General features: G+C 35.1%; 1 protein-coding gene across 1 annotated transcript in view; it reads left to right on the top strand.

Annotated features, from left to right (window-relative positions):
* LOC143248873 (retinol dehydrogenase 11-like) overlaps nucleotides 1-25276 on the top strand; it is a 32785-nt gene extending 7509 nt beyond the window's left edge. Inside the window, exons 4-7 of the mRNA XM_076497742.1 lie at nucleotides 1536-1628; nucleotides 4792-4977; nucleotides 16560-16669; nucleotides 21829-25276. Coding sequence (XP_076353857.1) covers nucleotides 1536-1628; nucleotides 4792-4977; nucleotides 16560-16669; nucleotides 21829-21999 — 560 coding nt within the window. The 3' untranslated portion in view covers nucleotides 22000-25276. The remainder of the gene's footprint in view (nucleotides 1-1535; nucleotides 1629-4791; nucleotides 4978-16559; nucleotides 16670-21828) is intronic.
* Nucleotides 25277-27146: the final 1870 nt, after the last annotated feature.

Here is a 27146-nt window from a genome sequence, read left to right as displayed (position 1 = left end):
CCAAAAGAGCTGAAGAAACCCCATAGCATGATCGAGCCACCTCCGTGTTTAACTGTAGGGACGGTGTTCTTTAGAAAATTTCGTTCCCCCTTCTTATGGAAAATATTGCAAACATCATTGTGGTCGAAAAGCTCGATTTTAGTCTCGTCTGACCAAAGAATACTCTTCCAACAGGTAAAGGGTTTATCTACATGCTTTCTTCTATACCTCAATCGTGCTTCTATATGAACAGGCTTTAAATATGGAGTTCTACGAGGACGACATGCTTTGAACCCAAAAGAGCGTAACATGTTCGTAACTGTAGAGGTGCTTACATCAACCCCAGTTTCCCTTACCAGTTTCTGTATGTCATTACGTGTTAAACGAAAGTTCCTACTAACTTCTCTGAGAACTTTTCTCTTGGTTCTCTCTCTAGCAGTTGATCCAACAACTAGCCAGTTTGCTGTTTCTAGTGTGTGGAAATTTGGTGGGGCGTCCGGAACGAGGGAGGTTAGCAGTTGATCCTGTAAGCTTAAACTTGGCAATTATGTTTTGAACAGTAGATTTTGGCACATTAAGTTGTGTAGCAATACCGGAAAGAGACACACGAGACTTGTATTTTACAATAATTCGGTTTTTTAAATCACTGTTTCCTGTTCGCCATGATGACCAAGCAGATAATGACGGAGACGGCGCTAAATTGCCGGAAGTAAATTTTTTGCTGGCTAAATTCTAATAATTATGAACCCAGTGTCTAGTTCTGGAATGGTATAATGTAGTTTATTCGTCAAACTAAACAAAATGTTTACGGGAATATCAGGTTTTTTTTCACACGTTCTGAAATGTACGAACACTTTCTGCTCCTCATATTTTTGGTTATTTGTTTATAAACAGTTTATTTGTCATTTAATTTTCATAAAAATGTATGTAGATGTGTGTTAGTACAATATTTATAATATACCATATGTCTATTAGCCTAATCGTGATACTTTGTAAGTTATGAGCAAAAACTACTCGGGACGCAGGGGTACGAACACTTTCTGTCGTAACTGTAAATAAAGTAAAAGCGACTTATTACCTGTCGTTTGCTCCAAACGTGAAAAAGTAAATGTTTCTGTTTAGATAGAATTGCATATAAATGTCTTTCACAAAAAAAATCAGTCTGGATGCACTATGTGACCAGGATATTAGTATATAACACGAACAGTCTTTGGATTTAGAACGCTAAAATCAGAGGTTCGATTCCCCTTGGTAGACACAGTAGATAACCTGATGTGGCTTTGCTATAAGAAAAACACAAAAAAAAATACTGGCTTTAGCAACAATTAATTTACATATACTAGTTCCATCACAGGTTTCTTTTGTAAGAACGTTTCATTGATTTATCGATTAAAATTACCTGTCTTTAACAGTATCCATACTGTCAATAATTAAGAGGTAACTATCTCTCGTAATAATAATGTATTACCACGCTAGTTGAAATGTAGCTTTTTTGTTTGTTGTTTGTTTCTTTTAATACAAATTGTATCATATTTTATCATCTTATATACACCAAGCTTTGCCAGAACGGACACTAACGGTGGATGGTTACGAAATAACTTTCGCAACGAATCACCTTGGCCATTTCCTGTTGACGAATCTTCTTCTTGGTAAGATGTAGATGAATTACTTCTTCGTTCAATTTTCGCTGTAAACTAAGACGTCTAAAAGATGCTGTTTATTCAACACATGTTGTCAGAACAATTTATTTGCTGGGTGGATGACTTGGTCGTATTTTTAATAAAAGACTTAGATGATCCTGAAGATGTGGTTGTTATACAAAAATATTAACTGTAGAATACCGTCCGTATTCTGGTCTTCCCTAAAGTTCTTAAAGAATGATGCCCTGACCACCATATTGTATCCGTTTGTTATCGTCCCACGAATAAATTTCTCTCCAGAAGCATTACTACTCTTTGTTGCAAGTTTACCAACTTACATAACAGACAATATTCATGCTGTTTTTCTTCAGTACACACACAATTAACAAGCCACAAAACCTTATACCAAGTCACTCTTCACTTCTGTTACATATGACGAGAGGTTGGTTGCGCTAAAACGTTAGAAAGACAAATATTTAATCAATTCAGATCAAAGGGTTGTTGAATTGCTATGAGTAGAAAAATAAGTCCAATATTTACAAATCGTTTCAATGATTAAATGAAAATCGAAACTCAAATAGTGATTGGCATCTGTTGTTCACCTCTGAATTATAAATAACGTAATACAGGTACACCACCGATTTTCCAACTTACATACTTTTCCGCCTCCTTTAATTAGTCATTCTTATATGTGTACAAGATATTTAATCTTTAACAAAAAAAAATTAATCCAGACAAAATTATGAGAGCGCACTTGAAATTCCCGCTACCGCCAGACTAGTTCACTGGGCGGCCACAGAATGCACTGCATTAGAGAGCCCACATTCGGGACCGGCTACTTCCTGACTTAACAGGATTTAATATATCAAAGGAGAAAGTTGTTCATGAGTTGCTTGAGTATGCAAAAAGATTTACAAGACCTGCTGTCAAAATTATAGAAGGTAAGCTTAATGAAATAAGTCTGGCCAAGTGGATGAATGTCGACAAAGAAACACTAGTTGTTCATCACTATACTGACTCTAAAGTTATGGGTATTGTTCTGAATTCTGTTAAAAATAATGAATGTGATGAAGACGATAGTAATGAAGATAAAACAGATGTAGCTGAAAGACTTACTTCTGACAAGTTAAATGAGTTGACAAATGAATAGCTCACTAAGTTAACGTATCTTTGTGACGGAACAAGAGCTAATGACTCTTCATTTGCTGTATGAAAAATTATACAGGGAAAGATCAAAGCACATAAAACAACTTAGCTTGGATGAAATGTTTAAAAACATAGCCAACAAGAATGTGTGTCAAAGCAATAGGCCTACATCCAATAATTCTTTGGCGTTAACTTCAAGTATCCCGGATATTCCCCTGCAACATCACAAATCCAGTCACAATAAAGCAGACAGTAATCTTGACTTAACTTCCAGACCTTCATGATTAGCTCTGTAATTACAGCAAAATTCTAAAATTTACTAATTTGCACATTGCAAGCGGTACTACTGGCTCATTATTTGTAAGTACAGTAATTAATTATCATCACATGACCTCCGTTTATTCGGCAAAACGGATAACCCGGCAAGTCTCTGAAACCAAGAGTGCAGAAAAATCAGTGGTGTACCTGTAGTATTAGCTTCCATGTATGCCTATACGAAAGAACTGAAACTACTTCTATAATTACGTTTATTAGCCTTTGTGCAAAATTACTTGAGAACTTCCTAGTGTGAAGGGATAGGTTAGGGGGAAGGCAGCTAGTCAACATCATTTAGCGCCAACTCGTGAACTGCTTCCGTCAGATAGTTGGATTTGACCATCACTCTTATAACGCGTCTACAGTCTCAAAGTTGGGAGCGAGATTCTTCCTTTTTATTTAAGATGATAGAGTGTGAATAACTAAATCTTGAATCACACAGTTTGGCACGCTAACCACTGGGCCAGGCCAGGCACTTCTCGGCCATGGATCACACAGTTTGGCACGCTAACCACTGGGTCAGGCCGGGCACTTCTCGGCCATATTATTATTGTAGCTTTCTATTGTCCTACAATAGTGCTATACGAATAATTCCACTAAACACCACTCTTTATTTACATCAACGTTTTTTATACAAAATCACAATTTAACTACAATTGTACATTACAACAAATCAGATTTGCAAGCCCTCATACGGCAGAACTGTATAAATGATAAAATGAGCTTAACGGCCAAGTCAGAAATCCCTAAAGTTCAGTTACAGCTATCCCTAATTTTGAACTACTGACCAGAGCACACGCTGCTATAAAAGCTTTGCCCGGTTCTTTGAAATGATAAATATGGTTCACTGTCACTTTTATAACTCATCTACAGGTAAAGTGCAGAACATGTTAATTTGCGTGATATCTCGAACACTAAATCGTTAGACCCACAGCCTAACACGCTACTGCTGGGCCACGCCTAGCCCTATACAAAAGAAGCAAACGTTTCCTTCGATATAAAATAAACAACCAATATGACATTACATCAATAAAATCTATTTATTTAGCGCGCATACAGAATTACGGGAAGCATCGCAGGTATGTGTTTTTAACGCGTTTGTCATGGAAAGATTGTGGATTCGAAACTTTACCATGCTTCAACTGTATAAGAATTTCAATGGGTATGTGAGGGCTAAACCTGAGATAGACTGCCGTTCTATCCTATCGGAAAGTGCCGCTATTTTTATCCGTTGTTGCCAAAGGAAACCGTAGTTAAGTACACCACTCATCCACATTCCAGTTGCAAGAATTATTCATTTAAGGTTTTACAAATCAATAAAGAAGTCGTCACTAGATATATAAATTATTATTTTATCCACATCTTAATGTTATGTGCTTTCTGAATATTCCTTTACTAAACCAACTTTGTGATATGTTTATCAGTTGCTTACAATCCACAGTGAAGTTTCCGTAAGTACACTATTTTGATGAGACTAAAATAATAATAAAATCGTTTGAGAAGCACGTATTTTCTACGAGTAATTAATAATTATGTGAATTTAGGGGGTGTTTACTTTCACATGGAAGCTTCTGCGATTTCTTGTATACATTTTCATGTACCAAGCATACATAATTTCATAATTTACTTCGTTAACACAAAGTATAAGACTCTCTTTGTTCATATTCACCACCCAAACTGTTGTGTAGAAAACTGTGTTTTATATGAACAGATTTGTTAAAGAAAAGCTCTCCAAGTAGAATCATCAACGTCTCATCAGAAAGCCACAGACTTGGAACTATCAGATTTGACAATTTAAACAGCGAACGCTCCTATGTCTTGGACACTGCATACAGTCACACCAAGTTGGCCAATATACTATTCACTAGAATATTAGCTAACCGATTAGCCAAAACGGGTAAGTAGGGATTGTCTGTGTATTTATAATTATTACCTCTATTTATTCAGAACAATGAATAATACTGATAAGATGTTAGTTATCGCACAACGTATTGTACGTTATTATTTAGTGGAAACAATCTTGACTCAGCAGGTCCAGAGGGCGTTTCTTTCTTCATCGAACTTCATGTTAAGAAAGCAAATTTAATTTTGAATATAATCCTGATTTGTGCTTCAATTCCTTGTACTGACTGTAGTATACTATACATTTTTAAATATAAAACGCAGTATTAAAAATAGTGATTTATATGTTTTAGCACTATTATCATTTATTATCTACGATAAGAACGAAGCTTATAACAAAACAGCACCCACACATGCCTCAACATTTTTGTCCATCTTTACTACTTAGATATATGTATATATTTACAATGCGTGTTTTAATATTCTGAGACTTTGAATATTAGGATGTATTCTGAATAGCTTTTGTTTTTCTTTATTATTTTTATATATGTGCCTGCATAAAGTTAATTGCACATTATAAAAACAACATATATTTTATTGGAAATCCTGCCTCCATCTCTGATTGTGATAAGTATTGTGGCTATGATTAAATACATTATTTTTATTGTAACAAGTGTTTTCCAAAAATAGAAACTCAAACTGGCAATCCCTCTATGGACTTCACTGTTTATATGAATGTTAGCTTCCAAAGAGTTAAACAACTCAGAGAACGTAGGTGCATCGAATCCGTATCAAGAAATTTCAGACGTACGTTATCCGGCCGTCTTCTCTCATTGTAACAACTGTTAAATTTGAAGAGTCGCTAGAAACTTCTGAGCAGTTTCAACTTTCAATATTTATGTGGTAAATATTATTAATTGATATTCCAAAATGTGTTTTGTTGTTGTTCGATATTTAGAGAGGTAGAGAGAGAAGGAGTCAATAAGTACTTTATCACGAACATCGCCTCTGCTTTGCGATTTTGCTTCCAGCTGGATTAGGGTCAATTTTGTAGCTCGTAGCTGTCAGAAACTCTCTGCTGTGCAAATATTTCGTAGAGAAAACTGAGATCTCTAAAATTCTGCCCTCTTATTCTACATCGTTTAATAATCGCCAGTATCTTTCCTTGGAGAAGCCTGTGACATTTGTCTATGAATAAGCTAATCGTGGTAGCACAAAAAATAGTTGAATATTCTTCATGAACTGAATACGGTAATGTGTAAAAGTGAACAAGAAAATATTTTGCCGTTCTCTCCATTTTATGGGACTAATTCTTCCATGTTTGTTTGTTTTTAAATTCGCGCAAAGCTACACGAGGGCTATCTGCGCTAGCCGTCACTAATTTTGCAGTGTAAGACTAGAGGGAAGGCAGTTAATCATCACCACCCACCGCCAAATCTTGGGTTACTCTTTAACCAACGAATAGTGAGACTGAGTGTAACATTATAACGCCCCCACGGCTGAAAGAGCGAGCATGTTTGGTGTGAGGGAATTCTTCCATACTATCACAGAATGTAAATTTTAACACCATGGTAGTGCTTCACTGATTCCTGTTGACAGTTGAATGGGTCATGGTGAGAATACTTATCATTCTGTAGAATTCCTATATACTTGTACCAAGGGCATGTCATAAGGGTTCTACTTGAATGAACATACTAATCAAACTTAATAGTCGAAATAACTGTCATGGTACCCCATGCAGTGATGCCTTATACTTATATAAAAATATACCTGCAAGAAGCTAGTATATGCTATAAGAAATCAATCTAATAGCACTCCACAAAAACACCTTGATAAAAACAGTGTTTAACATTATGTATTGTTGTCATGCCACAGCTTAAAAAGCCTAGAAAATTTTCAGTAGAGCAGAGAGTTTACATAAAGGCTTTATGTAATGCTGGTTGGAATCACCAACAAATTGCTGCAACTTGGAATGTCTCCAAACACTGTCAAGTACACACTAGATCGTGAGACCAAGACAGGTAGATTTGAAAACTGGAAAAGAAAGAGGAAAAGGCAGAACACCTAAACTCAATGATACTGATGTTAAATATCTTCGCTTACACAGCCTTCGAGACAGAAGGAAGACTACCACTGACCTCAAGTATGAAATAAACGATCATATACCAAACAACAGAAAAGTGTCCAGATCTATGATATGAAGAGCACTTATCGAGAATGGAACATTCGGGCGAGTAGCAGTTTAAAAAAAAAAAAAAAAAAAAACTTTTATTTCGGTATCCATATATTGTCAATAAACTGGAACTTTTCTAAAAAATACAAACAGTGGATTGGTGATGACTGGAACAAGGTGTTACGAACGGACGAGTCCAAGTATGAAATATTTGGCTCAAAGTGCAGGTCGTACATTCGACGGAAGAACAGTGAAAGATACTCGCCTTGGAAGAGGCAGCATGATGGTTTGAAAGAGATTGCTGAAGCGACAGAAGACATGTGATAAATAGATGGAATAATGGACCATTACAAGTACCAACAGATAGTCGTCCTACCAATGCAAATATTACTTATCTAAGAAAGAAACTGCTGGAATAATTCAAGTGATTCGATGGTCCTCAAAGAGCTTCGATCTCAACCCAGTTAAATAGATCTGGAATTTGATAGCCCAAAAACTTGACATATCAAACTTTGCTTACAAAGAAACTTTCCGGGGGTCTATTAGAGACATTTGGAGTAAAATTTCCAAATAATACTTTAATTACGTATGCTAGAATAATACCTAAAAGATTATCTTTTCACTGGTAAGTTTAATTCCCGAAACATTTCAACAGAAATTCCAAAGCCAATCCACGTCTAACTCACAAATAATCTTATCTACAGAATTTCCTCGCTAATCGAGTAATAATAAAAATACTAACTGAATTATTTATCAACTCAATTACTGAGGAATAGATTAATTAACTTTAAATCAAAGAGTATGATGTTTTTATATTATTACAACTTTTCTGCATACAACAGGAAGCTTCAAGATGTTGCATCATCATTATGTCTTGACAAGATCTAGCAAACAAACGTCTAATTTAAAATTTTAAAATATTGCTTACAAAAATATTATGGATTCCACCAGAACTTTACTTGTAAACAAATAACTGAAAATTTCAATTTACTGAAATATTTCAAAAGATACACTTAGATTATTTTAATGATTACTCATAATACAAACGAAAAACATGATAATAAATTCTTCGTTCGATGTAGCCACTGTACTAAATACATAGTTGTAACACATTTCACATCACTTTCTACGCTTAGAAGGGCTGCATCAAATCTGAGGTGGCACAGGTCATGAGAGTGTCATAATTGTAATCACTATATTGTGAGAAATATGTTAGACCACAAGAGGATACACTAGGACGCCAGCTCACGGTCGTAAAAGGACGATTGATGTAATCTGTAGAAACCATACCAGCAGAGCTATGGCCTAAGAAACAAGCTTCATCCATCACTGGAGTGCGTATCTCGTACTCAACAATCAAGAACAGGTTCCATGAGACTTTTCCAAGGTCTCTGCTTGTACTAGTCATAATGCATTGAACAGCACAGGAACAGTTCACTGGGACCCTTCAGCAATGGATCCCTGTGCAGTTCACTGATGAGAGAAGGTTCTGTGTATCTTCAGGTGATCGATGCAAAAAAAAAAGACATCGTCCATCATGTATCTCTTGGTGAACCTGAAGATGACTTAAGAAGGTCGAAACGTTGTTCTCTACTTTATTTTAATCAAAGTTTTAATACTCATACCAGACGTTTTGAGATACATTTTCACTTCAAGTGGGTTTTTCGTCATTATTAATTGTCCATCATGATGCCTTTCGATGTCTCTATCATGGTCTAGGATGGAATCCGCATGCACTGGAGCACAAACCTCTATATAGTGAATGGAGGATCTCTAACAGCAAGACAGTACGTGGATGAGACCCTGATACCCATTGTTCACCCTTTTGCTTGTGCTGTTGGAGATTAGTTCATGTACCAGTAGGATAACAAGTGTTCCCACACCAACAGATGACACAGCAATTTTTCAGGATGAAGGAATAGAAATACTGGATTACTCTGCTAAGCTAATGAACCTAAATCTGGTTAAACACGTGTGTGACTGGCTATGGAGAGCAGTTAGAGACAGGTAAGCTGTTCCTAAGACTATAATTGAGTTCAGAGCTGACATTACCGTAGAGTAGGCTGAGTTGTCCCAGCACGTCATCCAAAATGTCATCAGCAGTAGAGGTAACAAAAGTCATAAACAATACTGAAGTCCCCACCAGCTCCTAAACACTAATATTGTTAAGTTTGTTCATCTTAATAAATTATTTTTATTTGATATTTGTGCACCCGTTTATCAGCATTTTTCATTCATTTTGCTCTTGTGTTATTTTTAAAGATTTTTTCACCTTTCTCGGTATCATTTGTCTGTGCTTATTTGTAATAGACAAGTTTAGTCAATGCTGAAAATCATTGTGTCATTGGTCTTCAAATTTTGCACAAAAAATATTTCAAAATATCAATACCCTTTAACTTTTGTGAGTGGTGTAAACAATCTCTAGGTCTTTCTTTATTCCACTTTCAAATTTTGAAAAAGGTTACTTTAATCAATATCTGATTTGTTTGGTTTTCTTATTAATATTTCAGATATTTTTCCACTTTTTTATCGTATATTTAATAATTGATTTTATCAAACAATAACATGGCCTTTCAGAGTTTAATCCTTTTAGGTAATTTAACCTCATAAAATAATTCGATAAAAATATTGAGAAATATTGTTGTAAAGCATTGTATTCTCTTCGTATTATTTAATATAAAGTCACATTACCCACATGTGTATGACACCGGTGCCACAGCGGCGTGTCTGCAGACTTAGAAAGATAGAATTTGTGTTTCGATACCTGTGTTGGGAAGAGCACAAATAGACCATTGTGTTTGCTTTGTGCTCAAGTTCAACCAAACTAACAAAATATTATATATTTATTCATCGGAGCTTATCTATCAGCCTGAAGAAGAGTGATTCCTTTGAAACGTTGCTTGGAATAAATACTTTTTATTTCAATTTAACTTTGTGTCATTACAAAGTTACTTGTGAATAACTCCTTTTATTGTGTACTCCTCCCAAATAGCAGATGTAAATTGTCACACAATAAGAGAGATACCTCACTTACACTTGTACACAAAACGTTTGTTAAACCAATGAACATTTACGCAGCCTGTCGATTTATTTAACTTCGTCAAATTGGATACTAGTTCTTCATCCACACAAAAGGGAAGTACACACCCATAAGGATATGTTTGATTTATAAAAATTCAGTGTTGCCCACAGTAAAAATAAATGAAAGACAAAATGCAGAATAAAGGACATACTTCGAATTATAAAAAATAAGCTTGTGTTGAAGCATTGTAAAAAAAAGTAAACTTAGGTTGAAAAGAACACAACATGTGTTGTGTACAACATAATCTGAAGCTAAGCTATGTTTAGTTAACAGAATAGTACACGGTCAATTTGACCGATGTACAGTCTATGAGTCGAATTTTATACAACCTGCATATACATAATTAGTAAATGCCAGTGGAACAGAGTTTTCAATAAAATCGAACATCATTTATGTTGTTACAAAACAAAAACACGTGTGTTTATGTTGCTACAACGATCACTCGTGTTACTTTTCGCACATTTCTATCTTTGGGAATACAATTTATTTGTTTTGGATTTTGCGCAAAATTACACGATGGCTATCTAGGCTAGGCGTCCCTACTTTAGCAGTGTAAGACTAGAGGGAAGGCAGCTAGTCATCACCACCCACCGCCAATTCTTAGGCTACTCTTTTACCAACGAATAATAGGATTGACCGTCACATTATAACGCTTCCAAGGCTGAGAGGGTGAGCTGTTTGGTGTGATAGGATTCGAACCCGCGACCCTCATATTACGAGTCGAGTTCCTTAACCACCTGGCCATGCCGGACCAATGATTGAATATATACTTCAAAATGTCAACTGTGGGCGTTTATCCTCAAACGTGGAACTGAAGTTTAATTAAGAATAATAAATGGCTTTGTTAGCAGTAGAAGCGGGTTTTATATTTAATTCACAACATCTCGACCCATAGAAGTGAGGTATACTCGATTACAGTTGAATAATGTTCAGTAGTGTCCTAATGTCACTAGGCTTTCAGAAAGAGGTAAAACATAAAATCATTTGAGAGAAATCGACGAAGAAATCGGTACAACTTCTTTCTCAGACATCTTCGAACAAAATTTGTTTCTTTCTAATTCTATCGAAGACAAGTTCAAATTTATGGATAAGATTTTTCGTGCCGAATATAGCAGGACGAACATATTACAATGATGTTGTTACTGTACGAAAAATACTATACGATACCATCATAGTATACCATCGTTACAAAAGCTGTTGACAAAACATTATGTAATATTATTAGATCCGTAGCCTTGTAGTATGAAAGTACTACACCCTTGTGCAAATTAATTGAAACAAGACAGAAAATTACAATTTTTTTCAATTTTTTGCGTTTTATTTCTGAGAATCCAAAAATTACTCACAGATTAATACATGATATGACCGCCTTTATTTTTCAGAAAATCATTAATCCGCTTTGGCACCAAGTCCACGAGTTGACTGAAATCTTTACTAATTTTTGGATCGTGGTGCCAAAGTAGCTTATCTTTCGTAGCACAGTGTTTTCCTCGAAGTCTTTCTTTACAAATCGCCCAAAGATTTTCAATAGGATTCAAGTCTGGAGAGTTTCCAGGCCAGTCCAGCACCTTAATTCGCGTTGTAGTCATAAAATTCTTCACAAGTTTCGATGTGTGGCACGGAGCCAGATTTTGCTTAAAAATGCCAGATCCATCTTTAAATCTCTTTTTCAATTCTGAAACGACTCTTCTCTGCAAACCTTCGATGTACTGTGGTCCTTGCATCATACTTTCTACGATATGTAAGCCTCCGACGCCATAGTAGCTAAAAAAGCCCCAAAACATCTTCTTCCTTCAAGGGATATTTTACGAACTGATTTATGTGAGATTCTCGAAGTTTTTCACCTTGAAATCTGCAAATATGCAGACTTTTTGACCCTGTACGAAGAAATGAGTCTCATCACTAAATAACACCTTCCTCCATTGTTCTTGCGTCCAGTTCATGTATTTCAGACCCCATTGATACCGTTTTTTTTCATTGAGTTGGTAAGAAGTTGTTTTGTTTACTGGTCTCTTTGCCCTTCAAACGCAATTTCGAATGGCGTAATATTCCTCAAAATTTCGTCATATATCCAAAAATAGATCGACCGTACTGCAAAACACAGCTAATGACGCCGTTTGTGTAAAAAATGACTATTAAAAGAAATCAGCGGGTCCAGCCAGCCAACACAAGGGTGTAACAAATGTACCGATGTAGAAACGTACTCTAGTAAAGTGTTGTATTATAAAATGAAAAATATTTTCATGTCGGCAAGTTAGCGTACTAACAATACGACACTTATTAATCTGAAATTATGTGAACTTTAACCTGCCAAACGCAATGCACGTGGTTGCTACATATTATTGTGATCTCAACAAAAGACCTGAACGAAGTGTGCGATAACCTACAATAGTGCAGCAGGTGTATCCTCCTTAATTAAGGTTCGTGAAGTTTTTTCCTTACCGTTTGGTCACTCTTGTTGCTGCCTTAAAATCCACTTTGAACACTGGCCAAAGAACTGGCAAATTCTAAAGGTTAGGTCTTGCAAGCTGTGATGATGAAGTGACGTAGTTCACGACATTATTCAGGCTCTTTGGTGTACGAGAAACTGTCAACATGACCTTTCCATAAAATACCTGAATACAACAAAATCTAGTGGCACTTTTCTTTGAAGTTTTCAACAGTTAAACAGCTGTAATGATTTATGTTCCAGCGAAAAGCCTTTCCCCGTCACTAACTGGTAACTTAATCACTCCTAAGAATAAGTAATTATTGGAGTAAATACTGCAAAAATAGATGCGCAAAAGACAGTAAATGCAAACTTGTCGAAGCAATTGTGCATTTTCAATACATAAAATTTCTTTTGTTGAATTTCGCGCGTATCTACTCGGAAGCTAGTTGCGATAACCGTTACTAATTTAGAAGCGATAGCTTAAAGGGAAAGCAGCTAGTCAAGACCACCAATCATCAATCATTGGGCTACTCTTTACCAAGGAATAATGGAGCTGAACGTCACATTATAACTCTGCTACGGCTAAAACAACGAATATGTTCAGTGATTGGATTCAAAACCGCGACTCTCATCTTAACCACCAGACCAGTGTAATACATAAATAAATAAACTGTAGTGTATAAAACAAACGTTAGGTGCACGAAAATGTATATGTAGCTCCATATCACATATCAATCCAATCTTCTTTGACAGTCGTTTCGGTTTAAAAACGAAACAATCAGGGGCACTCAGAAACGTTTGTTTCTCTACGGCCCCGCGCGTAAGATAAGGTCAGGTATTGATGATGTAGGATTATGAACATGCTTGGCGGTTCGTCGCTTGGAAGGTGAAGTATGACCCGAGGGCGTCGGGAAAAGCCGCGCTGGAGTCCTCGAAGGAGCCAGAAAACGTGAAGTTAACTCGGCGGTTGAAGTTTGAGCAGGGAAATGCAAGCTTCAGTGTATCTGATGATGTATGGGACTTTAAGAAAAAAGGTATAGAAAGAGAACTCGGAAGAGAAAGAGAAGGGAAAAACAGTAATGAGAGTATGAAGAGAAATACAGGCATAAGATAAGAAGAAGAAGTGGTCCTTTTGTAAGAAAAAAACATGTTTAAATGGATGAAATGAACTAGAGAGGTATAACATTATAAAGATTTTGTAAGAACGTGTACGTTCATTAGTACCTGGACAAGAGCCAAAAATGACACAAGCACTTGGCATTGTCCCACATACTACAGGGTGGCCCATAAGTCCCTACCCATCCATATATCTTATGTATCCAGTGTATCTGTGTGCTGTCCCTCATTCTCGCTGTATAATATTATGCGACGCCATATTCTGTGAGACATTGTCCTCAACATAGCAGGGGGTTATTGTTCCAAATGCCGTGCGTGATAACAGCTGCCTTCAGTTCTTCATCATCATAATTGAATATAACATAATAACATATGGATGGGTAGGAACTTACGGGCCACCCTGTAGAGTACTTCAACTCACACAGATTCCTTCATAATGTATTTTATCATTGCCAAAAGGAATTTCTATGTAACGTTTAACGCTGTCGTTGGAATTTTCAGTGTTATTGCACTTGTTACTACTCGTTCGGTTCCATTTGTTACTTACCCGTATTTTTTATATTTTTTGATATGTAAACTATTTTAATATAAAATAAACACAGTAAATCAGTAGCTTCATAAGTCTGTCTCCCAGCAGTTTAAAACCAACGTATAACGAGAAGAATTTATTTCTGTGTTATTAACTACAAACAACGGGATACTTTTGCTCTGCCCACTGCGAGTATAGTAACGATATTTTCAGAATTATAAGCCCTCGCACTTACTGTTGAGCCACCAGGTTCAATCAGAAGAAGGAGAATAGTTGGAAAGTCATACATGTATATCATTTTCCACGTTTTCTCGCAGAATCATTTCTTTGATCTTTTAATTGCTTTATTAAGTTAAAATATTTTTCTTTGGACGAAATTGTTTGTTGGTTGGTTGTTGTTTTTGTTGTCGTTAGCCCCAAAGCTACAGAACGAACCATTTGTATTGCGCTCACCATGACCATCAGAACCTGATTTTTTAGCATTGTAATCCTTCAAGTTTATCGGTGAACAACCGGAAGGCTGTAGGGAAATAGAATAAACATTTATGTTATAACATACGCTATCACAGTAATAGTAATGTCTATCAGTAGCACAAAGAACAAACTTGGATATTGAAGACGTTTGTAAACATTTCAAGTCATATGATAACTTTGTTTGTGAAGGCTACTGAGAAGTACCAATAAGTAAACAAATATCACTTCTGAGCGAATGGTATGTAACAAATGATATAAGATGATTGGTAAAATTCTAGATATCTAGCCTTTGCAATATTTCAGATAGAAATCTGAGCCTTTGGAATTGCACTCCACTCCTGGCAGAAAACTTAAACAAAAAGGTTGTTGTTTGGACATGACGAAGAAGGACCACAAAAGTGCCAACAGGGTTCATATCCGGCAGTTAGGCTGGCTTCGAGAAAGTGATCATGCCCCAAAACTACACAACGAACCATTTGTATTGTTACTCGATCTGAATGAGCAAGAACCACATCTTGCATCAAACCGGTATCTTACCTTGTTAGTTGGTTATTGGCGTCAAAAATAAGGTCTTGTTCGAAAATTATGATGCATCGAGCCATCCAATACCAGAATCTGTGATCGTTCAACTTCTCAAACGGCACTTCGCACCATAACAGAAAAATTACAGGCAAAAGGGCCTAATGGCATATGTGACGTCCGCTGTTGTCAGCCTACAATATTGCCTGGAGTGAGGAGTGGCTTCCTTTAAGCTCATACTATGTCTTACGATTGTATTGAGATAAACTTGCACCTACTCTGTTATACAATACAAGTGGTAATTTGGATCATTATCTACTCTACTTCTAATAGTATTGAAGTCTATTCTGTTGAATTTGAGTGATTAGTTCTTGTACACACTGTTATGTTTCAATGAATGAAACTTGGTTGTCTTTCTGTTCACTATAACCAACAGTATTCAATAACCTAACGATTTCTTTATGACTTTAACGCTATCCAGTTGCACAGTTATGTGACCTCGTGAAAATACTGTTAATTCCCGGGAACTTTTGGTTTGTGACGCGTATGTTTGTATTCTGGGGTCTTTACTGAGCTATGCTCCTATTCACATGTAGAGATTATTTGTATATGACATTACAGAAATAGTCAATGTGTATTCTCAGAAGTGTTTATTTACTGATTGGAAGGATGTGTATACACTGTGTGACCATTTTCATTATATCAAAAAAGCAGATACCCGAAGACAACAATTTCAATTAATAATGTACACATTATGATATTTTTATAACTAGCAGACCGTCTTCTGATGTAACGTTCATTGTATTTGTTTCAAGCCAAACTTTAATCGTCTTTATATTTTTCTATTATTCATATTTTCCTGCCGTAAAATATTAGATTACTTTAGTACTATATATTTTCCAAATTATTATGAAAACTTCTAGTTTCATGTTTAATCATATTTTCATATACTAAGGTTTTAAAACACCATATATTGTTTTTTATTAACTTCGTCTTTGTCATTTCTTAGAACTGTTTTACAAACGTTTTACTCTCTCTTCCAACGGTTTGCTAAATTACATTTAGTTCTTTCACGTGTAATGTGAATTTGAACTCTTATATACCTTAATTATACCTAGATAAAAAATGCAGCGTTAAAATTTTAATAGGCCTAATGCTTATGCCTCATAACAAGTATACTTAATTACAATCATGCTTCAACACCTCTGTAAAGGCAATCAGCACATAAAAATTGTTGTTGTTAATTTTTTCTATTTTTACTGATATCTAAGTATAAATGTAAATATTTTGTCTTTATTATTATCTCCACCTAGGTGTGACAACCTACTCCCTTCATCCGGGTCTCGTGTGTACGGACATTTTTCGGCATTATTTTGGGGTTAGAAAGTTTCTTGCCAACCTACTTATTTCTATTTATGGAAAGGTAGGTTAATCAGTTTGAACACGAATGAAGAGAAAACTTACTGTAAAATCTACAGCATGTACCTGCAAGAAAAATAACTTACGCATTCCATTATGTAATTAAACTATGCTTAAGTTACTGATTTGGTTCAAGAAAAATAAGTTATTGAAATCTCACGTTTATTACCCTTGTGCGAGAAAAACGTGTGAAACTTCATAAAACGTAACAAATTTAAACGGCAGAAATTGGCAAAATATTGGGAAACCAATGGGCCTAAAATTATTATAAAATAAGTTAAGTGCTGATGTTTTATTCTGCCCACGTTCCTCGAAATCAGACGTGTATAAAATGTTATAACAAAAGCGTGCCTTTGACTATGCATGAGCTCCAACCTTTTCATATTCCTGAATTGTTTGGCACCGTTATTGCAGTAATTGTATAAAAAATCTATTCTATCAGTAATTCTAACTAAAATTTGTTTCAATCTAAAAGGTTGTCAGTAAGTCAATTTCCATTTTGTAAACTAATCTCAAAATATTAAAGGTTTAATTTGGAACGTCCGGTTTATTTACATTATTTTTGTTAGTGTTTATAAGTTAAATAATTTTTATACGGTTTTAATTAGTTTCAGAGCTCTTCATTAGTAAATTTCGAAGAGTCTTTTTTTTAATCACAGTAATTTGATTCCCTTTTTTTTTAACCCTGTTGGATTTTAATTTCCTGTTTAATGCTCCACTGATGTTGTTTTTTTTTTTAGTGTGCCCGGGTTACGAATCTAATGATTCATGGGTCACTCTCCGTAGTCGCATAAAACTCGATCCACACTTCAGAGCTTCAGCTGCTCTGTCACAATGACAATCAAATTGCCATTGTTAAATCATAAAAGACGAGCTTAAGAGTTGACAGGCTGGGTGATGTTAATCGCTTTCCTTCCCTCTGGAGCCCGGCATGGCCAGGTGGGTTAAGGCGTTTGACTATTAATCTGAGGGTCACGGGTTTGAACCCCCGTCGCACCAAACATGTTCGCCATTTCAGCCGTGGGGGCGTTATAATGTGACGATCAATCCCACTATTCATTGGTAAAATAGTAGCCCAAGAGTTGGCGGTGGGTGATGATGACTAGCAACCTTTCCTCTGGTCTTCACTGCTAAATTTGGGACGGGTAGAGCAGATGGCCGTCATGTAGCTTTGCGCAAAATTCAAAACCAATAACATTTATCTCAAGCCTCAGGTTACGAGCAACTAAGCTCTTTTTCATTCGGTTTGTTTGTTTTTGAATTTCGCGCAAAGCTAGTCGTCCCTAACGTAGCAGTGAAAGACTAGAGGGAAGGCAGCTACTCATTACCACTCACTGCTAACTGGTGGGCTACTCTTTTACCAAAAATAGTTGGATTGGCTGTCACGTTACAACACCCCCAGTGAGCATTTCAAGAGACAATCTTTTGCGATGTTGGGGCACCATCGATAGTGAACTATATACAAATGAGTCAGTAGTTTTAATTTTCATGAAAGTTATTACGACATTTTATATGATCCCAGTTTTTCTCAATAATGTTATTGTTAAGGCGTTCGACTCGTAATCCGAGGGTCGCAGGTTCGAATCCCCGTCGCACCAACATGCTCGCCCTTTCAGTCGTGAGGGCGTTATAATGTTATGGTCAATCCCACTATTCGTTGGTAAAAGAGTAGCCTAAGAGTTGGCAGTGGGTGGTGATGACTAGCTGCCTTCCCTCTAGTCTTACACTGCTAAATTAGGGACGGCTAGCGCAGACAGCTCTCAAGTACCTTTGCGCAAAATTCAAAACAAACAAACAAACAAATTTTATTAATTGTTTACGTCTCTGCGTCATGCAACAATGTTGACCATACGCAGAATTTGATTATTCTCATTTGTTGTGGGATATTTATTTTTTTATGTCAAAATGTATTTAATGTTGCCAAAGAAAGTTTTCGTTGTGGCCTTTCTTCTTTTTGTCTCTTCTACACACACGCCATCTTCTGTGGTTATTTAACCAAGATAAATAAATATTTTAAGTTGTTCGATTATTATTTTAGATTTCTTCTTGACGATAATAATTTTTCTTCTATAAGTTTATCTCTAATTTGTTTATTTTGTCCGGAGTTTCAGCCAAAAGCACTCTATCACCTGCACATCTTAGATAATTTATATTCATGCCACCTGTGATTAGTCGTTATGTTCTACCTGTTTTTGTGAACATCATTTCTTCATACATGTTTGCAGTATAGGTTGGTAACAGGTTTAATGTCACAGCCACCAAAAGCAATGCTTACAATACATTTTACCGGCTTTCAATGGTAGACTCCATCGAATGTATTGCTCGGAATCAATGAAACAGGCGTTAAAATCTCTCTTTATTTCATTGAATTTTCTGATGTCATTCTTATGCTGAATACTGCTTTTCTCGTTCTACTGTTTCGTGTGAATACAATCTGTCGTCACGAAGAGATTGTCTTTTCTGTATTTGATTCTTTCCGATATGATCCTTATTAATAATTTGGTGACATGGTTTAAAAGGCTGATGATTCTGAAATCTGAGCAATCTACTGCTTTTGGCTTCTTTGATAGGACGACAAAAAGTTATTTATTTATGCTTTCTGTCCTTTAATGTACCTTCCATTGTACATTTCTGTCAGTTAGTTAACATCAAGCAAAGGCCTTAGACATTTCATCTGTTATTTTGTCCATTCCACGTGTCTTACTTGTTTTTATATATTCTGGTGAATTTTCTACTTCATATATAAGAATAGTTGGTCATTCGTTTTTGTTTTTTGTTTGCTTTTGTGAAGGTTTCTCTTGTCTGTCATCTTGAAAGAGGTCCTGGAAATATTTGGACCACCTCCTTAGAATTTCCTTTTGATATAAGATTATGTCTGCTCTTTTGGTGCACCCATTGCTTTAACTCATCTTTTATCTTTGTTGTAAACTCTTTGATCTGTCTTGCATGGTGTTAATCTTACATTAATGATTAAGGTTCTCGATGTGCTCACATTTCATCTCTAACCACTCTTCTCTTGCCTGTTGTTTCTCATTTTGCTTATCATTTTGTTGCTATCATGATATTCTGGAGGATTTTTTCTCTTTTCTTATTTCATTCATAAGATTTGAGATACTTTTTTTCATCCATGGTTATTTTACAACAATAATTTAGTCGGCAAATTATTGTTTATATTTTGTATACTTTCTTTCAAGCATTTCAAGTTCATGTCTATCTTTTCCTCTGTGCTCTTATATTGTTAGTGCTTCGTATTTGTTTCTTACTTCAACTTCATATGCTTGTCTAATGTTTATTTTATGTACTGTTCCATCCATCCTGGATTTTCTTGCATCATTGTTTAATACTTTCTTTACTCAGGTCTTTACTATAGCCCCTAGAGTCGATGTTTATTTCCAGCTTGTCCATATTTGTTTGGTACTGTTCTTAAAACGATCTTTGGTCATGACGTATTCAGTCTCATCTTCTCACTGGTCTTGGCTTTTCCATGTATGTTATTTTATTTTATGGTGTTGGAATAAGGTATTGCTTATAATCAAATCATTTACGTCGCAAAACTGAATCAGCCTTTTCCTCCTTTCATTTCTGGCGCCCAAACCATATTGATCTGTGATATGCGTGTATCGTTCTTTGTCTGTTTTTGCGGTACTCTTTCATTTTTGGTCCAGTAACCCATTTATATGTTTCTAGGTGTTTTTTGTAGGAGTAATTCATCTCCACATTGATATTGTTCACCATCTGAGTGAACAAATACGTGATTTATTTTTTGTGGATACCTTACTTCATTCCATGAAATTTCTGAGAGCCTGTATGTCAGTGATCATGCTTCGTACTTCTTGGATTAAGTTGTCCAATGTTATTTCCATACAGTCCACGAATATTTCTATGTTGTAATCTTCTTGTTGTTCTTGTTTATTTGTTATTAAGCACAAAGCTACACAAAGGCCTATCTGTGCTCTGCCCACCACGAGTTACGAAATCTTGTTTCTAACGATATAAGTCCGCAGTCATACCACTGTGCCACTGGAAGGGTGAAGACTATGTTGCAATAAGTAGATGTTTCTTTCTCATTTTCAAATGTATGTCGTCTGATAATTGCCATCTTCCTGACAGATATGCACCACAAACGTCATTTTGGTCCTCTCTATCGTCCTTGTAGCAAATATTAGTCCAAGAGTTAGCAGTAGGAGGTGTTTTTTGCTAGTCTATCTTCAGAATAAGCACAGATAGCTTTCGAATAACTTTATGAGAAATTTGAAACAACCAACTAATTGAAAATCTGTAAGTGTCACATATAACTCTTAGCTAAACTGTAGAACCCATTTTAATCAAATTCCAACAAAATATGGAGACGAGCGAATTATGTTAAGGACCATTCAGGTAAACATTCAGGAGCTTCGCCATAGAACGGTATTAAAATATACAAACAATATATACGACCAGTAATCGAATATGCCAGTCCTGCATTGATAAACATTTCACTGGCACTAATCAAAAGAAGACAACTGCAATTTCAATTTACTTTTTTTGATAATTTTATTGTTCGAAACCAAGACAGATGGTGCCTAATTAATCTGTCTTTTTCGTCATGACTCATGCAAAAGTGCCGAATTGAATTAAACTTTTAATTTTTTAATGCAGTATCGAATAACTTGCAGTATCTACATGATGTCATTACTTTTACTACGATATATATACGTGTGTGTGCGTACGTGCGTGTGAGTTGAACAACTTTCGTGACACAAAGAGTTTAGTAATCACCGAATCATTCCAGAATATCACCATTTTAATTGATTCATATCGTATGAAAGCAACCAATGTAAAAGAATTAATATGCCCACTAATCTCTGTATAACCAATGACCTACTAAAAATGTAACACCAACAATTATACAAAGTATTTCAGTTCATCAGGGACCAGGAAAACACAATAGCTTTAATTCTATAACAATTTGTTATTTTATGTCAATACCTGAATAGTATTAAATAACGATCTAAAAAAATTTTGATAAGTCGTCGAGTTTTTCTGGTGTTTTCCATTGTAACATAACTAATGAATGTTGATAAAAAAAATGTGAATCATTTTTATTCGTGTAGTAAAGTTCATTAGTATAAAGCTTTAAGTCATGTATTATTACTTCCTTAATTGATGTTTCTTATACTTCAGACCGCTAAACAGGGTGCACAAACTACAGTCTTTCTCGCTGTGACACCAGGAATCGAATCTCTTTCTGGGAGCTACTTTTCTGATTGCAAGGTAACGAGAACGAGTGCTAAAGCTATGAACATGACAATTGCACAGAAGCTGTGGGAGGTTAGCGAAGAGATGACTAAATAAATTGTAGTTTAAAGCTAAAGCAGGCACAATAAGAAAGTTCATCACTAATGGCCTGCTACCTATTGAGCAGTTTTAGTACTATCATAAAAAAAAATTTTTTTTAAATTGACAGGCAATTCCACGTAATAATTTTTTTCAGAACATAACACATTTGTTCTTTATAGTTTTTAAAAACCACATATGATTAGAAAACTGCAGTTATTGTTTTGTTTCGTTTTTAAGTAAATTAAGTACAGTTGAGTATATTTCTCCTAAGAATATGATTTTAAACAGTTAAGTTGCATTTACTTTGAGCTTATTTCTTCACGTATGTATATATATTGCAGTATTTTACAAAATAATTATTATAAAAGATAAAGTATATATTTTTGTACTAAACAAAGCTCAGAATTTTGTAATATAAAGATCTACATAGAGACATGTTTCTATTTAACCTAGCTTCGAGACATGACAGATATTTATAACCAAGATTAAGGAACTTTATCTTCAAGATTCGTGTAGTAGAAGTACGATTACTCACTTATTTTTGATTCATCACAAAAATACCCAATCATTTTTCATTTTCACTACATTATATATTGTAGTGTTTTTTTATAATTCTACCATCAAAAACATGAATATTGTGCATCAACTAATAATTTGTTAGCACTCAAATTCTACTATAATACAAAAATATTCAAATATAGTCCCTAATAAAGGATGGAGGGTGTATATACTTCCAAAATAAGGATGTGAGCATTTTAATCTGTCATATGGTTTTACACTTTACTCTAATATGCTTTCTCTTTTTAACCGTGAATTTCACATCAATACGAAATGTTATCACATAACTTTGCCTTTGCATGCATTTTTTTTCCAAATAACGTAAGATTTGTCATTCACTATGTAGAGAATTTTTTGAGTAATTGTATATGTTGTTATTGTTGTATATTGTTTTTGTGTGTTTTATTGTTTTTTATTAAGCACAAAGCTACACCAAGGACTATTAATGCTCTGCCCCCCACAAATATTATTGTCTTTCTATATACCTCAATAATATTTTCACGTTATTAATTATTTTAACAAAAAATAGTTTAATTTATTAACACATACCGCTTACTTTCTAATCTGCAAGCTGTCGAATGATTAATGAAATATTACTCAAGCTTAATTACTGTGGAGTGTGTAGTAATAGAGATAATGACCTAGGTGGAGAAAAACACTCAGAGTTTGTACTTATTTTTTAAATACAGAATATGTACAACACTCGATGAATTATCTTCGTTTGCCAAATAAAAACATTAAAAGTATAGCCTACAAATAAATCGCAGTGATATGTAAGGTAGGTTTTCCCAAATGCCAAAGATTTAAGAAACTGTAAGACAGCTTTTAAAACATTTTAAAGTGTAATTTTTCGAGCCTTGAACATCAAATCACAGTTGTTGACTCAACCAAAACGGAATTTAACATTTACAAGGTTGTTTTGTTTGTTTGCAGTTTTTGAATAATATATAACGTTATAATATCCATTCTAGTTACAATTCCAATACACGAAATTCTTGGCCCATAAGTTTTCAAATAAAGCACGTGGTTCTTTATCTACCAACTGTACAGCTAGCTTTTCTCGTTTTCTCTAGGATTCTGAAACGAATAAACTTACATATCCTTAATACACATATACCGAATTCGTTATCACATTAAGGTTATTGTGACTAAGGTGATACTAATATCAGTCTACACGGAATTTTTATGGTAATGTGAATTAGATCCATGACCTGTAAAAGGTAGATTGTGAAAAACTATAGGTTATAGAGGGTTTTCTCGTGAACTTTGAGGATGTTTTCATAAATTAGTGCTGGTGTTTAAGATGTATAAATTGACACAAACTATAAGATATCTATATTCACACAAGTTTATTAGTGCTCTAACAAGCTTCAGAAGTGTTGTTTTATTTACTCGTAATCTGAGAGTCGCGAGTATGAATCCCCGTCACACTAAACATGTTCGTCTTTTCAGCCGTGGGGCGTTATAAAGTGACGATCAATCCCACTATTTGTTGGTGAAAGAGCAGCCCAAGAGGCAGCCTTTTCTCTAGTCTTACACTGCTAAATTAGGGACGGTTAGCGCAATAGCCCTCGTGTAGCTTTTCGCAAAATTCAAAACAAACCAAAACAAATTGTTTTATTTTCAACAAAGCAAAAATTAATAATTCAAATGCTATTATACAAAGGTTGTTTGTATAATAAAATAGGTAACTTATTGGAATACTTCTATAGTCAGAGGGAATGTTTATTGTAATAGGCAGACGTAACAATGAGAGTTCCCATTTGCTTATTTATGTCGATTAGAATTTTTCGCGCAAAGCCACATAATGGGCTGTCTACGCATGACCGTCCTTAAACTTAAACTGAAAGACAATACAGTATTCGTTTCACATTTAAGCACAAAGCTACACAAGGGGCTCTCTAAGCATGACCGTCCATTAATTTTAAACTAATAAACTAGAGGATTTACTTTGTGCTTAAGCACAAAGTTTCACAATGATCGCTGTGTTCACCGTGAGTAATGAAACCCGATTTTTAATGTTATAAGCTCCCAAGCTTACTGTTAAGTTAGCCAATATAACCCATTGTTAACACTTAGGTTATTCTTAGCTGACCGACTATTTTGATTTGACCGTCGCTTCTATAGCGCGCCAATGGTACTAATGTGTAATGATTATGTTTTCGACAACAAAATACTAACCATGTAATCTATGACTCATAGTCCAACTATACTTATCACCAGAGAACGCAAGACCAATATTAAATGTTCTTACTTATTAACCCATAAATAAGTTGAAAATAATAAGCTGTTGATGAACTGAAATGACAAGCATAGAATTCTTATGTCTTTAAACTGTAGCTCAAGAGTTGGCGGTGGGTGGTGATGACTATCTACCTTCCCTTTAACCCTTCACTGCTAAATTAAAGATAGCTAGCGCAGACAACCCTCGTGTGACGTGACGCGAACTTCCACACAAACCAAAACCAACGTTTAAGTTGTAACAATAACAACCTATAACATTTTTTCATTTATACATGTAGAATTACGTTATTTTATAAGCTTTTTTCCAGATTAACAGGAATTTCTTACTGAATCCATAAGCGCACTGCGTATCTTATTACACTGAACGTACTGAGTATGTCAGTATCTATATATCTAACCAAAACCACAGAAAGTATTCTGGGAAGTAGAGATTTTAAGCGCAGTACTTAAAAGATGAAGTTATTATCAAATTATTATTTTTTCTAATAAAGGATAGCACTTTTAAAGTACAAAAACATTACAATTAATATCAGTAAAATTTATGAACATTTTGAGCTCTGTTCATTGAATTATAAGTTGCATATGACTAAAGAGCCCAATCCGAACACTTTTCCTGTGCGGCACTTTGTAGAAAAAAAATGATTTTAGAAAACGTTAACTTCTTTTACAATTTTTTAGAATTTGGTATGAATACTACAATTAGTAATTACTAGCATAAACAGCCAACCGCAGGACAACGATACTACTAGTATGGAATAATTTTCTTAACACTATCATATTTCGTGATGACGAGAAAACACTTGTAGAGAAAATTATATATGTATAAAACCGCTGGTATGGATAGAGAAAGCACTGTGTTGAGGAGCGAACAATATTTCGACCTTCTTCGGTCATCGTCAGGTTCATAAAGAACACCTTTATACCTATATTAATAAATATAATCCAACATATAAGTACGTCCTCTACATTCCTACACTCAATTACACAACCTTCTTGAAACATGTGGTCAGCTACCTCTTTCTTTCTTTGTAAACCTGACGATGACCGAAGAAGGTCGAAACGTTGTTCGCTCCTCTACATAGTGCTTTCTCTACCCACACCAGCTGTTTTATATATATATAACTATCATATTTGATATTTCGAGTCATTACGCGTAGTATAACTCTAAAGTCGATTCAAGATATTTCAAGGATGTAAAGGATTTGCTTATTAGTTTTATTATTCAACAGTTGATTGGTTGTATGGATGTGCTTAAGCAGAAAATTACAGGTAGACTATCTGTACGATGTCCACCGTGGGTATCGAAACCTGATTTTAAGCTTCGTAAGGCTGCAAACTTACCCCTGAACCATTGATAGGGCAGTTTTAATGAGTTTCAAGAACGAAAAAAAAAAAAACAGAAATTATCTCAGATACTACCTCGAAGGAATTAGTAAACAGTTGTTTCTTTAGTTTTTATTGGTCGACTGTCGGTATATCCTTTATTGAAAAGTTAAATTGAAGTAGTAGTTTGTTTTGAATTTCGTGCAAAGCTACTCAAGAGCTATTTGCCTTCAGATAGCCTAATTTAGCAGTGTAAGACTAGAGGGAAGGCATCACCGCCAACTCCTGGGCTACTCTTTTACCAGCGAATAGTGGGATTGACCGTAACATTATAACGTCCCCACGGCTGAAAGAGCGAGCATGTTTAATGTGACAGGGGTTCAAACTCACGACCCTCAGTTACGAGTCGAGTGCCTTAACTACCTGGCCATCCCGGGCCATTGAAATAATATAATAACGTGTGGAAGTACATATGTAAAGTGTCAGACATCACATTCAGAAACTGTTTCTTATTTGTATTAAAAATATTTAATAATTTTATATACACGACAGAAATAAACTAAAATTTATTATTTTTCTATATCAAATTTGTAACGCAATAAAGTCACACGCCTGTTTTAACAGGTATGACTGAAACTGTGGTTTGCTTTATTTATTTGATATCAAATGCTGTTTGTAATTTTGCAGGATGTATTCAAAACATTTAATATAAAATAAGAATTATCATCCTTAAACATAACGATATATACATATATATTAATGTTTTACTACTGTCGTTTTGTCTCCCGCTAGTACAGCGGTAAGTCTACGGATTTACAACGCTAAAATTGTGCCTACCACTAGCTAAGAGGTGATATGCTACATTCATTAGTGGATGTGATTTCACAGTAAGCAACCTTAATGAGTTGAAACATAAATTTTATAAACACTTTGAATGTTTTATCCCTATCATCCTTAAGAATGACAAACTATCCTGGGAGACCTTAGTGATCATCAGTCCTGGAAGAGTAACACTGGGAAACCTGGAATTGGCAAAA

The sequence above is a fragment of the Tachypleus tridentatus genome, chromosome 4 (genome assembly GCF_004210375.1).
Source record: "Tachypleus tridentatus isolate NWPU-2018 chromosome 4, ASM421037v1, whole genome shotgun sequence".
In the NCBI taxonomy this organism is placed as follows: Eukaryota; Metazoa; Arthropoda; class Merostomata; order Xiphosura; family Limulidae; genus Tachypleus; species Tachypleus tridentatus.
Note: the sequence above shows the minus strand (reverse complement) of the source record. Positions and strands in the feature narration are given on the sequence as shown.